The 18,517-nt window shown below is 38.8% G+C and overlaps 1 protein-coding gene across 3 annotated transcripts in view; it reads left to right on the forward strand.

Annotated features, from left to right (window-relative positions):
- LOC133199050 (uncharacterized) overlaps positions 1-18,509 on the forward strand; it is a 269,846-nt gene extending 251,337 nt beyond the window's left edge. The window contains exons 2-5 of one of the 3 annotated variants that reach the window (XR_009722731.1): positions 16,954-17,025; positions 17,268-17,408; positions 17,880-17,965; positions 18,215-18,509. Coding sequence is in view for 1 of the 3 variants with exons in the window: in XM_061334941.1 (XP_061190925.1) it covers positions 16,954-17,029; positions 17,268-17,408; positions 17,880-17,965; positions 18,215-18,322 (411 nt within the window). In the remaining 2 variants the exon portion in view is untranslated. Of the gene's footprint in view, positions 1-16,953; positions 17,030-17,267; positions 17,409-17,879; positions 17,966-18,214 lie in introns of all 3 variants that reach the window. The other 2 variants (XM_061334941.1, XR_009722732.1) reach the window with 2 other exon arrangements.
- The last annotated feature ends 8 nt before the right edge of the window (positions 18,510-18,517 follow it).

Genomic DNA, 18,517 nt, shown 5'->3' on the forward strand with positions numbered 1-18,517 from the left:
CAGCTTAATACATTTTTTATTAGAAAAAATACCATATGCTATTCTTTAATGAATGGGGCTGCTTTAAAACCAAACAAATAACGATGGAAATTTTAGTAAATAGTTTAGACATCGGGATCGAGATGCCTCTCTCACCTCGATACGAATACGGATACGGATACTTATACGGATACGTCAGATAGAACAATCTCTAATGATACCCAATGCTCAACTGTTGTACGCGGTTCTATAGACATACGTTATACACTATACTACTATCGTCCAAATGTCAACATTGTCAAACAGAATTAAGTAGAGAGTAAGAAATGAAAGGAAGGTGTTAGTACAAGCATGCAAAATTTACTCGCGGTTCCTAACTTTAAACTGAACAAAAAATGAGTTCAACTGAAAATTTTCAAACTGAACAAAATCAGATGAAATAAACTGATGATTCACATTGTAAAAAAATATGCAGCTGCAGTTTAACCAACAACAAAAAAATATACAGGTGTACCTGAACAGAGGTGAAAAAATAACACAAGTGCAAAAAGGGTAACTTTACAACCTTACCGTACGTACGTACTCTCTGTATTTCTACTGGCACGTACTCTCTGTATTTCTACTGGCAAGGCAAAATATACATGTAAACACAAATCACTACATTAAAAGTTTTATAGTACCGGTAAGTCCATGGACATCTTAGACGTCGTAGTATGTCATATTCCCGTCATCGCAGTCTACTTCCGACATTGTCACAGTCCAGCAGTACCACGAACAATAGTCACTGAGTTAATCACCACAGTACACACACGGGAAACTTCACACAAGGAATAGAATGCAGGGTCCCTACATGGGCGCCATTTCTGTAACATGGTTTTCTTTGGTAATAAAGAAGAACTCCTGTGTCTAAGGTTCGATCCTTTATTTTACACCGTCATGTTGAATGTTTTATTTGTATACATAAATAAAACCTGAAAATATCAATAACAAATTATAAGTATTTTGAAAACAAACAAACATATTACATTTATAATGATGTTCATGATGAATTTAAGTACGATTTACTTTATAATAATAGATCATAAAAGTATTACACGTTATACTGAGCATTGCAATAAATACTTGGAAAAAATACGAGTTATTTCCCTTACATCGACGTCTTGAAAACGAGAATATATCAAATAGAACTATTACAATAAAATGAAAAGTTCACAAATCTATTTACAATAATATATACATAATAAATAGAAAATAATAGTAGGTATACCTGATTGTGGATCAGAGCTCAAACAATGGGCCACCCGATAAAATAACGGGTCTTGATATATAGACTCCTATTTAACAATAATTATATTCTATATATACTTCTGCATAATTGATATTTTATTTACATACTAAAAGAATTTATACTTTAAGCTTCATTTAATAGTGATAAAGTTGAACTCAGTATATCTTCATAAAATTACATTAAAAATCAAAGACGATGAATCATCGGAAAGTATTAGAAATAAGAATTAGAATAGATAAAAGAAATAGAAGTCAACTTACAGTCTCTGTCCTGAGGTCTCGTCTCAGTATTAGGTATAGTAATAAGAATAATGACCACAATATGTATATCTTTCTCAATGGTCTCTAGATGTCTGAGTGATCAAACAAAGAGATCGGCGGGAAAACGTCCCTAGCCAATCGCAAGCTTGGTTATTAAAACTGACCAATACTATTAAATACCCTCAGGATAAGTAAAACTTCTAGAACATAAGTAAAGATTAAAACCAAATGAAGTTGTAATATTTTAATTTTATTAACGGTTGGCGCAAAACTCGAAATCGAAATGCTGCGCGATGCTAAGAATAAAATATATACGTGAATATTAAGTCACTGAACTATAAAATATTCACTTAATAAAATAAATTAAAATATCACTCTATCACAAAAGTTTTATGTAAGTGCAGTGTATAGAATATATATTGAATATTCTGTTTTTATTTAATGTAAAGATTTCATTAATGGAATTTGTTCTCAAATATAATTGACCTATTTTGTAGAAGCAACAATATTTCGTGGGCAGGGAGAATTCAGTGATGACAAAGATGAAGGAAATTCAGCCACATGTTTTTGATATTGGCTGAATTGGTCATTTGGCCAATTTCTGCACAATGGCTGGTGTTAAAAGTCCATTCCTTCCTGCAGATGACCTCCTTATTGATGTCTAGTATCATTTTCACCATAGGTATACATACTTCATCTAATAAATGCATTTGCTGGTAATGGTACACACAGGTTTTAGTTTTACATAGTTTGTTAAATAACATACTTAATATCAGAAATCTAGGGCTAAGATTGTCCGTTTTTTTATTTTAAAAGTGCATTACGTAAGGAAAAATACAAGGAATACTTGAACTTCTTTGATGTTGACTCTTCAAATCTTATGAAGCACTGCTCAACCAGGTTACTTGAACTGGTCTGCTCTGACAAGCTGCTTCAACTCGCACAGAAATGTAGAAACGCCTGGACTAGTTAAGAGAGTGGCAGAGCTCCCCAGAAGCCACGAGATGAGGATGACATCAGTTTTTTGATAAATCACAAAATAAGAGAAATGTTCATTTTTTAAAGTACTGATTTTTTTTCTCACTTTATAGGCTGATGGATCCAGGATTGGATATCTAACTATGAAAATTCTTTGGCCGTTTTATTAAGGCAAATATAATCAAAAACTCCAAGGACCGCATCATTGTGGACTTCCAAAATCTAGAAAACCAGCTACAAAATAACATCCTTGCAGTTGGAATTCTTACCAGGTCCTACATTGCAGAAAATGATGAAGATATTCTACTAGTAGACTTAGCAATTTTTTTCAAGTATGTTTAGATTAAAATCTTTTAAAGTTTTTTTTTTTATTTTTTAAGCAGACAGTACTTAGCTGAGTTTAAGTGAAGAAGTAAAATAAATAACAGTAACTAATTGAAATACCTTCTAAAGTCTGTGGGTATGCAGTGTTCATCATTTAATAAGGAATGATGTATTAATATAATTATATAAACACATATTGATATTGTACATGTTTGTTTTATCTAATTCTAGGATTGTAAGAGGATTCTACTGTGCCATTACAAAGAAAATGATTAAAAACGCCTCATTCATGGACCCAGTTGTCAACTGTTTAAGATTCTTGAATCCTCACAGAAGGGAAGAGTCTACCTTGCAATCTATAGTGGAGATTGCCAGAAGATTCCCTGCCATAATTCAAGAAAAGGATTTACCAAAATTGGAAGAGGAGTTTCAGGATTCAGTGTATCTTCCTAACTGTGACTTTCCCGACTTTGAGAAGGGACAGGCAAGAATAGACTCATTTTGGGGAGAGGTGGGGAAAATCACCAGTGAAGTCACTGGAACACCAAGATTCCTAACTCTTATTAAAATTGCTCAGTCCATGTGTTGTACCCCAAACAGCAATGCAAATTTTGAGAGATTGTTCTTCCTTGTGAGAAAAATCCAGACAGAACATAGAGCTTCCACGGACAATTAGACCATATGCAGTCTTCTATGTAAAGGGGTTTATGTACATAAACTGTAAAGAGGAATGCCGTCAAGTCAAACCTTCTAAGGACACTCTGAAACTGACAAAACCCAACAGTCTACAACTACAATAAAAATCATCAAAGCCTACCATTTTTTTTATTTCGTAGTTATCCGTATGAACAAGAAAAGGAATGACTTTTTATTATCAAAAGAGGACGTTGCGCGCCCAGGAAATATTTGGAATGTTGACAGGTATGTTGACATTGTCATTATCTGTCTCCATAAAAACGTGCTTTCTAAATCATTTAAGCACTGAACTCTTATTTTGGGAAGTTGTCATATCTAAAGACACACGTTACGTCACTGCCAGACTCTTTTCCACTTTGTCTTCAAGTTCATCATCATCATCATCGTCCCTCTTCTCTGTATCAGCGCCCTCTGCACCCTTATTGTTTGTGTAAACCCTTCGGAACAGATCCTCTTTACAGCTGATCCTACCACCCAGTACACCATCAACAGTCCTAAAAGTACAGCCTATTCACCTACACCAAAAGAAGTAATTAGACTACAACACAACTTCAGACTAGAATAGTAAAAAAAAGATAAAACAATATCAGAGTTTGTCCAATCTTTCAAAAACTTACTTGTAATATATATCATGAAGCACCGTCCAAAATTCTTTCCCGAGATCATTTCATAGGTGCCATACCTGATAGTGCCATTAAACGTAGGATTCGTGAAGCCCACCAGAAAGATATTGATGACTGATTGATTGCATGTTGTTTTACGTCCCATTTTTCCCTCATATAGAGACGTCACCATATAGAGGTGAAGGGCTTCAAATTTTGACCTTTACCCGGCACTCTGGACCATTGAGCAGTGAGGGATCTTTATCGTGCAAACGCCTGTCGTGACACGGGGTCTCGATTTTTCAGGTCTCAACCGAAGGACCAACAACCAACAACTTTCACTTCAAAGTGCCGAGCGCATGGAACAATTGTTACCCATTTTTGATAGACTTTTTTATAGACTTAGGTCTGTCGCGGCCAAGATTCGAACTCACGACCTCCCGATCACGAAGCGAGCGCTCTCAAGGAAACGGAAGACAGTCATATCCAAGGGTCACTGAACGACTTCTTCCAAAAGGCCCACAACAGTTTTATTAAATGAATGCAAACCTGGAAACGAGGGTTTATTTATTGGAGCTCAAATCAAAGGTGCCCTATGACAATCCTTGTAGACAAAGTTGCTAGTGAAACCATTATTACTGAAAATTCTTTTAAGTGTATTGATGCTTCACAAAGGCCCCAAGCAACTTCATTCTAAGCTAATTAATGCAACTAGAACATCTTCACCATTTACTGGTCAAACTCAGGTAGAAATTCAAATTTACAATAAATTTTCCATGATGTCCTTTTATCCGACAAACAAAATGATGTTATTTTAGGGATAGATTTCCTTGCTAAACACAAGTGTGATGTACGTTTATCAAAAATTGCCTTGATTTGCAAGGTGACAATTTCTTGTTTAAGATATTCTATTGAGGTATTTACTTGTTGCAGAATTGCTGTGATTAACCATGTTGTTGCACCCCCTGGTACTGAAATAATAGTGTCAGGTAGAACTATTAGTCAAGTAACTAAGTGTGCTAGTGTATTAAATCGTACTCAACATTTGTTGAGAAACAAGGTCTTCTCATTGCCAGATCCTTGGTAGATTCTGCAAAAGGTGGTGTTCGTTTAAAAGTTCTGCATCTACAAAATGAATCTTGTGAAATTTATGGGAAAAAAATACTAATACTGCCACAAGATAGCCTGATACTGAACTTGATATCCAGATTAAAAAAAACGTCCAATGAAATTTACTGTTACAATGTGTGCATGTCCAAATCCAAAATAGTTCCCTAGAGTTACCACACCATTTACAGGACTTGTACAACAGAAGTGTGCACAACATGCATGAGAATGAATATGTTTCCTAAAAGAACTTGCTTGACCAAGATATTATCTCTAAAAAATGACAGCGATATTGGTCATACTGATATACAGCACGCCATTCATACTGGTGCTGTACACCCGATAAATCAAAACCAATGAAAAACATGGCTGACTTAAGCGTTATAGAAACACCCACAAGTCCATGATCATCTTGTCGAAAAGAAAGACAACTCCCTTAGATTTTGTGTTGATTTTCGATGATGTAACTAAGAAAGACTCGCACCCTTTACCTAGAATAGATGATACTGTATAGATGCCTTATCAAGTGCAAAACTTTTAAGCACTTTAGACTCAAAATATAGGTATAAAATCTTTATGGGTTCTTTACAAGTATTTATTTACAATATACAAACACAGTAGGTTCTGGTCCGGGCCGACTCCCTGCTCCTCTGCTGTCCCAGACACCTTCTGTCTACTCGGCATCCATGTTTAGAAGAACCCCGTGCGACTATTTCGCTGTGTGAAGTCATCTCGTCAGCAAGTCGTACAACGGGACCGTTGCACAGATAATACACTCCCCCATGTTTTCTTTGAAAGGCTGGAGCCTACCACAGGGAACAGGGTCCGGAACCATCTCCAACGTTTGGGCGCTCTAAACACCCTCCCTGGCTAACTGCCCAAGAATAACAAGTGCCGGAGCAAGCTCCAAGCAAAACCACATCCAGGATTCACAGGAATCCTAATCACACATCCTACCAGGTGGTATGTCCGGGATAATTCCCAGACAACCTCCTACATTTGTTTAACATTAACCGAGTGGGCCAAGATAGGCAGGCCCACTCACTACTGAGAAACTGTGATACGCGTCACACCATCAGGCCCTGGAGGGCGAGCTGGCCTCCGTCTATATCTGTACAAATGACCAGAACTTTTTTCCTCTGGTGTCGAAGTGACAAATGGCAAGGGACTGCCAGATTCATATGGGGCTGTCCCCGCTTCTGCAACATGGTCTTTTGCCACCTCATCTACCCCCGGGTTTGGCCTGGGTCCACACAATTCGACAATTTCCCAGAAACTTGAGCATAGGCCGCGTCATGCACAGAAGGTTGGGCTGGTCTTGGGGATAAAGGTACAACACCGATATCCTCAATGGCAGAATGTAGGAGGGACTCCTCCGCCATCTCTATTCCCGGGCCTGGCCTACACAAGCACCACACTGCCTAAATCCCTAACTAGGCGAGGAACAGATATACACAGGTCTGCCTCAATTGGTGTGCCTCCTGTCAAGGTCATCCTTCCCTCTGGCATACCTGCAGACCTCCTAAACTCCATCATTATGGCCTCATCCCAAAGAGTAAGGGTTACTTGTTCCAAGTCCAGCTGGGCTCTCCGGGCACGGAGAAACTCCATGCCCAGCAACATTGAGTCCTGCAATTGGGCAACATGAAGTTCCATCATGCTCCTGCTGACCAATACACAGAGAGACAGGCCCCACTACAAATCCTTTCAACTAAGCGTTTTCTCCAGCCTGTCTTAAGGTCAAATATTCCTGGATCGGGGGCTTATTCTCCAGTTGGTCATACACCTTGGTCGACAACACGCTGACCTCAGCCCCAGTATCCACCACTGCTGTAAACCCCATGACTTGCACGCACAGGCCAACAGTAAAACCTTTAGATTGGCGTAACTGCCCAGTCGGTTCAGAGGGCTTCTTCCCCTCTGTCGCAGATGACATCAGATTAAAACCACCAAAGTTGGTACTCCCTGAACCCTGGGATTTCCAAGATCTATTCCGGGCTGGTCCAAGTGGCTCCGGAGTGGAGTGGGGGGCTACAAGCTTCCCCACTTCCTCGGCCAAGGGTGCCTCTTCCTCCTCAGCTGGGAATAGCTCTGGTGATTGCGGCGTCTCAAAGTGGACCCTGAGTCTGCGCCGCATACAGGAGGGAATAGACTGGCTCCCTGCTCCTTCAACGCAATCCTCTCCAGCGACTGCTCTGGAGTCATGAATTGCACAGCCTGAGATGGTCCTCTCTGGGATCCAGGCCTTCCACTCCTTGGTCCCCTCTCCTGGGACTCTGGCCTACGAAATCTCCTGCCCAGGGGTCCCTTCATCCGAGCTCCGCCCCACTGCCCATCAGTAGCTACTGTCTTCCTGGCAGCTTGGGTGGGGCACTCTCTACGGAAATGCCCCACCTCTCCACACTTTAAACACACAGAAGGCTTACGCTTACCAGCCGTCCATCTGGATGCCGGGGAACCAGCACTCTGAGGTTTCGGAAAGGGGGCATATCCTGTCTGCCCCAAGGCCTCCTCAAGTTTCTCTATCCTGCTCCAGAGGGCTTTGGGCTCCTCCCCAGCAGCCACGTTTCCCTTTCCAGGATCATCCTACTAAGTGTCTTGGCCAAGATCCAGCTTTCTTACCTCCTTCTTGGGTTTAGGCCTGTGTAGCCGGGGGTGTTGGTAATACTGCATTCGCTCCACGGCTCCCTCCACTGTCCGGGGATGCCCGTCAAGGCCAGCATCATGGTCCTCAGCCCCATAGCAAAGCCGAGGTATAGCTTGAGTGTGTACATCCGGCACACATGGTAAGGTTCGTGTCGCCAAGGTCAGCAACCTGTCAGCCCACTGACGAAGTGACTCTCCTGGGTTCTGGTTTGCAGACTGAAAGTTCAGTTGATGGGTGGGGTCCGGTGCAGAAGAGCCAAAACGCTTCTCGAATCTCTGCGGATATCAGCGAGTCGGAGATGACCTGTTTCCAACAGCAGGGTATAATAATCACTTGCTGCCCCCTCAAGGCAGAAACAAAACTGGTCATGCTGCTCCTCCTCCGTCCACAACTGACTGCGAGACAACCTCACGAACTTATGCAGTAATGCTCTCCAGCTGATTTTCCCATCATACCTAAGGTCCTTGTACCTGGGCTAACTCTCCGTAGCTACCCTACTGGTGTTCTGTGTAGTACCTTGGTATCCTGGTAAGCCATAATATGTAGGTGTACTAAAGCTGCGAGCCTGGAGGGCGGGACTGGCTGACTAGCATCGTGTCCCAGCTACATAAACTCCACATAAACTCGGCTGCATATGTGCTACCCCCCCCCCCCTTCCAAAACGGCAGGTCAGGGTATAGAGATAAGCAGGACTAGTACAAGACACAGGGACACTTTGATGCTGTAATACATCAGGCATAGCCATACCATGGTGTGTGGTTGGAGTATTCTCACCCTGGTTCAACACAGATCGGTTGTATTCAGGCAGTGGGGCTTTGGCACGCCCACCCCCCAATATTCACAGAGTCTAAGACAATGGAGGTGTGCGTTGTTGATGCCTGGGGTTGCAAATCATCCCCAGGGAAAGGGGGCACAGTCAAATTTGCAAGTCTAGGCTGGCTCTGAAAGAACACAGGTTCATGAGTGAGCCCTGCAGGATTTACAGCTCGATACTCAGAGGTGAGGTGTGCAGGCCTCACAGGTCTCTCTGGCTGTTGACTGACTGTGTATGGGATGGAAGGACAGGGTTGCTGCTAGCTGAACGCACATGGCCTAAAGAATAAGGATGTTCTAAACCTGAATGCAAGGAAACCTCACTATATTCATACCTAGGTGGGCTACAACCCACAGTGCTGCCAGGTGAGCCACACCTACACAGGCTACCTAAAGAGGACTCCAGGAAAATCGCTGGACATCATCTCTGGTGTGCTAAATTTTGGCTGGACAACCCTCACCTCTTTTCTTGACATACCATGAAACACATTACCCTTCCCACAGGGAATGTTCGTGTGCAGGCCGGGCGAAGAGGTAGAGGGACCACCAAGGCAACCCCCCTCCCATGTGGCCTGACATTGACTGAGCAAAAGGTGTGTGACGGGAGGCAAAAGGCTCGCTCCCGCTATAAACATATGGTGAATAACTCCCCTTTCTGGGATAACCCACCACCCTACATGGAGTACGAGGGTTAAAATTGTCTCACCGCGTGAAAGCCGGGCGAGTGCCCAGGCCTAAAAGCGACCGGGCTCCCTCTACCGACAAATCCATAATAAAATGTCAAAAATAATCATAAATCACAGGCAATATATACAAAGTAAATTTTGAAAGTTCTTAAAAGATAGCCCCCAAACAACCTTTTCCTTTTCTTGGGATGGTTTGGCAATTAAGTGAAATTACATTTGGATTATGTCAAACCCCTGTGACCTTTGCACGGCTATTAGGAAAAAAGTTTTAAATGGCCTGTCCTTGAAAGTAAATAAAGACCCAACCGTGTCTATTATTTTGCAGTGTAGAAGAATTCCCAAAAACCTGCTTAGCAAGATGTAGCTCCTTCAAATATTGTCAAGTACTATCGGTAAAGATGGGAATCACTTGTGGTAGAAAATAACATTCTATATATTATAAAAGGGAGTCAAATGATGGAAAAGATTTCACTTTAAAACTAGTTGTCCCCCAAGAGTTACAAACTCTTGTGTTGAAACAGTTACACAACAGTGTGACCGGTGGTCACCTTGGTATTAAAAAAGTCCAGAGTCCAGTCCAGATATTTCTGGTGTCATTTACGAAATGATGTCCAAAAATGGTGTAAAATATGATATACACTGTATGTGAATCCACGAAAATACAGAGCCTCTATGAAACCTTTTGATGTTGGTATTATTAGAAAGGATGGCCCGAAATATTTTAGGACCATTACCCCGTACAAAGCAAGGAAACAAATACTTGTTTTAGAGATTACCTTATAAAATGGTTAAAAGCCATACCACTTAGGCCATTCCAAGTTTTTTCTATGTTTAGCGTCCGCGTGCGCCTTGGTTTTTGACACCCCATATCAGAAAAAAAACAAACAGAATCAGGAGTCCTAACATCGATTATTCTGGTCAAAATCTTTGAATTCTGTCAATTTCTATAAATATTTGTCCACAATATATCATATAAGGAATATTTTAAGCAATTAATACCTCGGTTTTGCTGAAGAATAGATCTTTCAACGAGGAAAAAAGATTTATCAAATCAAATCTTTTAAATGACGTAATTTTTATGACTATAAAGTCTATTTTTGGTTTGTGTGTTTTTTTGCGAATAGGTAGGTAGGTTATTTAAAGATCGGTGGACGCTAAACAGAGAAAAAACTTGGAATGACCTTAGACATCGAAAATCAACTACACTACAGTCGCAAAACTTGTAGGAAGAATTTTTTCAATTTTTGGTGTCCCCTTGTCGATTTATACGAAGTTTTTTTCAGGAATTATGTTCGTTGTATGGCATTTCAACAAACCGTTACAACCCCATTAAGACCACAGTCTGATGGCATAGTAGAGAAAGCCAATAAAATCATACAAGACATGCTGACCTCTTTTGCATCGGAAAACCAGAATGATACGAATGAACATATAAGTTTGCTCATGTTGGCCTATCGTTCTTCACAACACGAGTTCACGTCTCTCACCCTATGAAATGCTATTTGCCTAAAAACAAACTTTACCCATTGATTTTGTACTGTGGAGACCCAACCAAGAACAAACTTTACCCATTGATTTTGTAATATGGAGACCCAACCAAGAACAAACTTTACCCATACATACAGACTATGCTGATCAGCTTCAGCAAAAGTTAGATGAAATACACGAATTTGCTCGTGAAAACCTCAGAATCTCCTCTGAAAATTTGAAACGTCGCAATGACAATAAAAATGTTTCTCACTGTTACCAAACTTTGGACATAATAGGCTTATATAATCCTACCCGTGTAAAAAGAATGTGTCCAAAATTGCAGAGACCCTGGATTGGCCCATTTGCAGTCATCCAAAAAATAAGTGATATTCTATTTAAAGTTAAGAAATCTCCCAGTTCTTAACTTAGAGTGGTATACCATGACCTTTTGAATCCATAACGTGGAGAAAACGTCTCCACTTGGTTTAAATTTTGAATTATCTGATTTCCACTCCTCTTTTCATCATCCATTCTGTTTCATGACCACTGTAAATGTTCCTTTAAGATAGAAGTGGTATTTATTCAGTCTCTTCATAGTATATAATTTAGTATATCTTCATATATAGATGAACACATAAATTAATCAATGAATTTTTTATTGACATTGCCTCTACTAATGTCGAATATGTACAGATTTCGAAATTGAGAAAATATTTCAATGTGAAAAACATATGATTGAGCAACACAATGGCTATGAGCACAAAGTAGCATTTGTTAACAAGTCTTTAAGCTTCCAGACAATCATAAATCAAAGTCTCCTGGAGTCATTTTCTCTACTACTAATCGCAAAACAGGACAATTCCCTTCCACTGATGAACAAGACTTTGCCCTCTTCAAGGAAAATCTGTCATCTTTGATCAACAGAGTTCGAAGCGTCTTCATAGTCACTCTAAAGCAAAGAACAAACGTTCAAAGGAAAGCTGCGTTAATTGCCATCTAAAACACAAGTCAGTCAGCACTTAAAATAATCCTCCCCCTGCTTCATTGGAAACAGAGAATCCATCCTACGACTGATACAGTCTGGCACAATGTGATGGAAACATCCGTTTGTTAACTGATAGATTGCGTCATTTACGGTAATAAAATATATATAAAATTATTTGATTTGTTACTGCATTACAGTTGTTTTTAAATCGTATACATCTTAAGCTAGAAAAATAGTATATTCTTAACCTATTTCATATATAAACCATATTTTCACATTTTTTATGTCAGAGATTTTAATAAGTAATTGTCATTTTGGGAGACAAATCGAGTATGGTTATATCAATAACAGAAATTGTTTTCCGATATCTATATTTCTTTTTTTTTTTTCTTCTTTATCAAGAAATTAAAATCGGATAACAATTTAATTGTGGTAGATATCGCATAAAATGTCTAAAAGTTTGAAAGTCGATTCCTAAGTTGTGTCGCTTCAAACATCATTTGAATTATAGATTTAAAAAAAAACCCAATTCTTACCGATCCAGATACCCTGTTCAGATGCACTAAAACCATTCTTATATTCCGACCAATTCCTGTTAAAGCTCAGAGATCCACCAATTCGTTTGTGAATGATCTTTGAAAGATAAGGATTTATTAAATTATTATTGTGCCGATTATTTTTAGTAGACAACTAGATATCATTGAGAGGGTGGCCATCTCAAAGGGCCCCCCGCTTTCAGCAACGAACATGAAAATGTAAGGTAGCTGAAAAGGGTTATTTTGAAGAGGAACATTTGTGTACTATTAAGGGATGTGTTGTTTGAGTCTTAAGGGCTTCTATGTTATCCTTGTTATAATAAAAAGTGGCACGAAAATCACGAGTGCTCCATACCCTCTATCAAAAACGGCACAAAAATCACGAATGCTGCATATCCTCTATGAAAATTGTTGCATATTCCCTATCAGAAATATGAATGGAAAATCACAAATGTACCGTTCCCCAAGTCAATTGGTAAGATTTGAGGCTGACTGGACTTAAGGGAAAGAAATTATGCACCGAACAAAGATTTTACACAGAGAGGCTATTTTTGACCTTGACCTAGAAACTTCGTTCAAGGTCACTGCACATCCATTGACCAGTGGCACTATGTGAGCGAGGTATGAGCCATATTACACCAAGAGAGAGAAGTTATGCTCCAGACAAGGATTTTTTATATAATTCTGCTATGACCTTAACCTTAGTCCTAGAAACATGTTTCAAGGTCACTGCACACACTTTACCCAAAGGCACTCTGTAGGTGAAGTATGAGCCAGATTGGGCCAAGGAGAGAGAAAATATGCTCCGGACAAGAATTTAAACAGAGAGGCTATTTTTGACCTTGACCTAAAAATTCAAGGTCACTGCACATCCATTGGTCGTTGGCACTCGGTGAGTAAAGTATGAGTCACATTGGACCAAGAGAAGATATGCTCCGGACAAGTATTTTTCATATCATTCTGCTATGACCTTGACCTTAGACCTAGAAACATGGTTCAAGGTCACTGCACACCCTTTACCCAAAGACACGCTGTGGGTGAAGTATGAGCCAGATTGGGCCAAGGAGAGAGAAGATATGCTCCGGACAAGAGATGTCGGACGGGTGGACGGACAGACTGATCACTATAGGCCACCCGCAGAGCGGGGCCCTAATGAATTATCTGCAAAGCTTTATTCAATATGCAAAGCTTCATCGAACACTTGTCGAACTTCCTACGGCGAAGTACCTGTACCTCTCTTCAGTACTATAACCACACTTGAGTCATCATTCAAAGAATATAAATTTTTTTTGCTATGTTTTATTATAAAAAATCTCCAACAGATTTCTCACTTTTTTCTTAAATCAATATCTTAGTAAATTCCTGATATATTTTATTTGATGAGAAGTTAATTTTAGCAGTTAAGAAGGCTACAGCATCATTCTTTGCGGACAACAGTTTCCTCCATGTACGTGTAAATACATCAGTTTTATTAAACAAAACAAGAAGTCTGTGAGCCAATGCTCACTAATAATACCCCCGCTCTGATGTGAATACACAAGTTCGGTTATAGACAAAGACAGTGATAATTAGGAAATTGACATTGGATTGTAAAAACTGAATCCCAACATATGGCATGCCTAAACAAAGATTGTGCTAAAATTTCAAGCATCTGCAATAAGTAGTTGCTGAGAAAACTATGACCAAAATTTGCTATGTATGTTTCGGACAGACGCACGGATAAACAGGAAGTTGACATCGAATTTGTACAAAAATGAATCCCACCATATGACATGCCTAAACAAAGAGTGTGTTAAAATTTCAAGCACCTGTGATGAGTAGTTGCTGAGAAAACTGCGACCAAAATTTGTTATGTGTTGTACGGACAGACGCACGGATAAACAGGAAGTTGACATCAGATTAGTAAAAAAATGAATCCCACCATATGGCATGCCTAAACAAAGATTGTGCTAAAATTTCAAGCATCTGCGATGAGTAGTTGCTGAGAAAAGTACGACCAGATTTTTTTATGTATGGCACGGACAGACGCACGGATAAACAGGAAGTTGACATCGGATTCGTGCAAAAATAAATCCCACCATATGGGATGCTAAACAAAGATTGTGCTAAAGTTTCGAGCATCTGCAATGAGTAGTTGCTGAGAAAACTGCGACCAAAATTAGTTACGGACAGACAGACACACAAGGGTAAAACAGTATATCCCCCCTCCTTCGGAGCGGGGGTATAAATATACCGTGCATTTAACTCTGAAAGGACGGGAGCTGGTCCCATATGGATAAATTTCGTACACCTCTATATTAGTGTGACCCTTTTCACGAAAGTCCTTACAATCTCTAGGAATTATTATACCCCACGCAACAAGTTGCGTGAGGTATAATGTTTTTGACCCGTCCGTCAGTCAATCAGTCAGTCCGTCAGTCCTGTTTTTATTTTTTTTTCAGCGCAACTCCTCATAAACCGCTGCACAGAATTTGGTCAAACTTTGCAGATATTTAGGACACAATGTGTAGATGTGCATATTACCAGGAAATTCGATTCCATAATTTTTGCCTTAAGAGTTTTGCCTATTATTTAAGAAACTTTCCAGCTAGGTAATAAGGAATCCACTGGAATCAGTTTTTGTAATGAAATTTTATGTGAAATATTTTATGACCTTAAAAGACCCCTATTGATTTTGAGATCAAATTATTAATGATTTAACGCACACACACAAAATCTTGGATAGTTCTCACCCCCACCCCCCTCAAATTGGTGCTTTGCCTTAAATAATTTCATAAGTACAGTATATAAACAAATTCATTTGACTACATCATTATTTTGTTTCCATCAATTATTTAAATGTGTAAATTGTCATGTGTTGGACATGGACTTACACTCATTAACAAATCGAAATCAGTGAGAAATTTAAATAACAGTTTGTCAGCATAACTCCTGCACTGTCTTTCCTGAAACTTTGTAGGTATTTCAGACATATTGTATAGATTTTTATATTACCAAGAAATTTTTATTCCATCATTTATTTAGAAACTTCAGCCCAATTAAATTTGTAACATACAAAGATTTCAATGTCCTTATATGCAAGTTTTGATGTGATGATTTTTTGAAAGTAATGCCCCTTTTTGAATTATACTGTGTATTTAAAATGCACTGTACCATTCACGTGTTGCATTGTCGAGTTTTGGGGGAGCGTGGGGTATGTCAGCTTGCTCACTTTTTCTTTCATTGAAAAGAAATTGAAGTATTGCATGTGATGCTGTAGTTCATATAAGGTCTATATTATACATTATACAAATCGAATAATGGTAATCATCAGAGACAGATATTTACCGTTAAAAGGTTTTCCAGAAATTTTTTAAAACATTTTTCATTTCCATTTCTAAAAACAAATACTAATTCAAAATTTTGCTGCAATGCTAAATGGAATGTATTAGTCATCATAAGGGGGGAAATGGTTCATCGTTTGATAAAACATTTTATTACATACCCAACTGTTTGTCACTCAGTTTTACTGTTGAATTATGCAAATTATGACGGTGTGATCCGACGTTCCGGATCACCACACTGGTTTTCTGAATCCATATCACCCCTCTCTGAAACTGATGACGTAGTACACAGATAAATGACGTTTTTATTCTCGCGCTTCAAAAGGTTCCTTGAAAAAATGGTTTGTTTAATGTATAAAAGTAATGTAATTTATCCAAAAAGTTACCTTTTATTACATTATGCTAGTTGTAAAGGGGTATATAATAAATTTATCATTATAACAGTAACTTGATCCGAAGAGCCGTATCACGTCAAGTTGACAGGCGCGGATCATCAGATCAAACGAGACGCGAAACTTGATCCGAAGAGCCGTATCACGTCAAGTTGACAGGCGCGGATCATCAGATCAAACGAGACGCTTCGCGTCTCGTTTGATCTGATGATCCGCGCCTGTCAACTTGACGTGATACGGTCCTTCGGATCAAGTTACTGTTATAATAATATATATTTCAAAACATATATTGACTGTCACTGTAGCTCATCAGTAGAGCGTTCGTTCCGTGATCGGGAGGCCGTGGGTTCAAACCCTGGCTGTGACTGACCCAAGTCGAAAAAAAAAAAATAGGTAGCAACTGTTCCTTCGCCAAGCGCTTGGTATGTTGAAATGAACGTTTTGGGTCTTTCGCATGCGGCAGGCGTTGGCACGATAAGGATCCTTCATTGCTCAATGGCCCTGAGTGCTGAGTAAAGATCTAAATTTGAAGCCCTTCACCGGTAAATGGTGATGAGTGGAAAATTCTCGAATGGGGTGTGAAACAACATACAATCAATCAATCCGAGTAAAGAAATAATTTGTCCCGATTTTGACCGAAAAAATAGCTATTATATGTGAACAAATGTTAAAGGTCTTACGCAAGGAAATAGCCAATCAAAATGATCTTAGTCAATTGTAGTTCTATATATATAGAGACAATTTCTTTTTCTTTTTTCATTTTCGGCAACTTTTTTAAGGTCTACAGTTTTAATTTTGGACTCATGTACTAGGAATATCATATCTTTAGCAGAATTGTGCCACTGAATTAAAGGGAACTCTTTTTAGATGCGCATGATGCAACTTCCTGGATGGTGTGTAGGCTGTTTGTCAACATGTGAAACCCACGTGTATTTCAGGGTAGGTATGTTTACACTCAATTTTCTTTCTGAAAAGCCGCATAAGGCGTATTTTTTCTGATCTCAAATTTTTGTCTCGGCATTTATCTTTATTTTCTCTTTGATGAATTATCTGCTGAGAGTCTAATTAATTAATTAATTAAATTAAAGCTACATAGTACCATATAGTGAAATTATTTCCTTGTGTGAGACCTAAAGAGGAACAGGTAGCTCTCATTTTGACTACAATTTCTTTGATTTCAGGAGTAGTCTCCCCTTTTAAAGATCAAAAATGGCGGATATACAATGCGGCATGCAGTCTGGTCATCAACGGAGAGTTTCGACACCCGTATACCCGTATTTCTACCAATCACCTCTGTGACCTTTGTTGTGTTCATCAGACAGGTAAGAAAAACAAGATTATTAATTAAAATAATTTTAATTAGATAAATAATTAAGAATAAAACATATTTACATGCACAGACTCCCTCGTACAAGAAAATGTCACATTTTACATATACAATTATACATCATTTACATATCCACATTTTCCCCATTTACACAGTTGAATAGATTCAGTGAATAATAATACATGGCAACAATTATTACATGTAAGTCAATTCACAAAATATTTATTAAATACAAATTTTATACATTTAAATTAAATACACAGCATCAAACCCCCCCCCCCCCCCCCTTACAATATTACAACTTCCTTTTTAATTTTGGATCTGTTAGTGATTTACAGTAAGTGTCTTTAGATTTTTTATCGTACAGCTGATATCTTTTAGATCTATAGTATTTTCTTTGAGATTTATATTTTAACAGTTTTTGTTTCATTTTAAAGTAATTTTGCCTATTTTGTTGTTATTTTAGATGATGGACAACTCTACTTCCTTTTACAACAGGTGCCCCTACAGATTCACAAAGTTCCAATGTTGAGTTTCCATGACCCCTATTCAGTGAGTGCACAACTTTATGTATTCTACTTTCAAAATTTCTACTACTTGCAATACATTTTGGATTTGATTTTAAATATGCCCTATTCACAGATTCAGATTTTTGTGAACAAGTATGATATTTAATTCTATCAAGATTACTTGGTCCTAAAGTCAAATTTATACAGTCTTTTAACAAACATTTGTCATCTTCTGTCATGTTTAATTCAAAGTCACTAGGCAACACTGAAGATTTCCACTTATTGCTTTCAGTCCATGACAGGAAAAGGAATAAAGTTGACAGGACTTTCCGCACTGTCCTTGGTAGCAGCTTATGATGGAACCAACAGCAGTGGACTTAGCCCGCTTCATCAAAGGTAAGTCTCCGGAGTAGTGTTTGTAGCAATTCTCGTACTCTGTCCTGCATCGAAGCTTCAGGTCTAAGGCAAATCTTCTCTGCATGGATTCTCTTATGGCTTTGGTTCTTCCCGGAAACATGTGACTGCTGAATGGAGCCTTAGCAGTCTGTTTTCTTTGAGAGTCAAAGAAGTGACGCAAGTCTCCAAGGTTTTCAAT

This window comes from Saccostrea echinata, unplaced genomic scaffold (assembly GCF_033153115.1).
Source record: "Saccostrea echinata isolate AGI-Se365-2 ecotype Australia unplaced genomic scaffold, CSIRO_AGI_Sech_v1 ptg000033l, whole genome shotgun sequence".
In the NCBI taxonomy this organism is placed as follows: domain Eukaryota; kingdom Metazoa; phylum Mollusca; class Bivalvia; order Ostreida; family Ostreidae; genus Saccostrea; species Saccostrea echinata.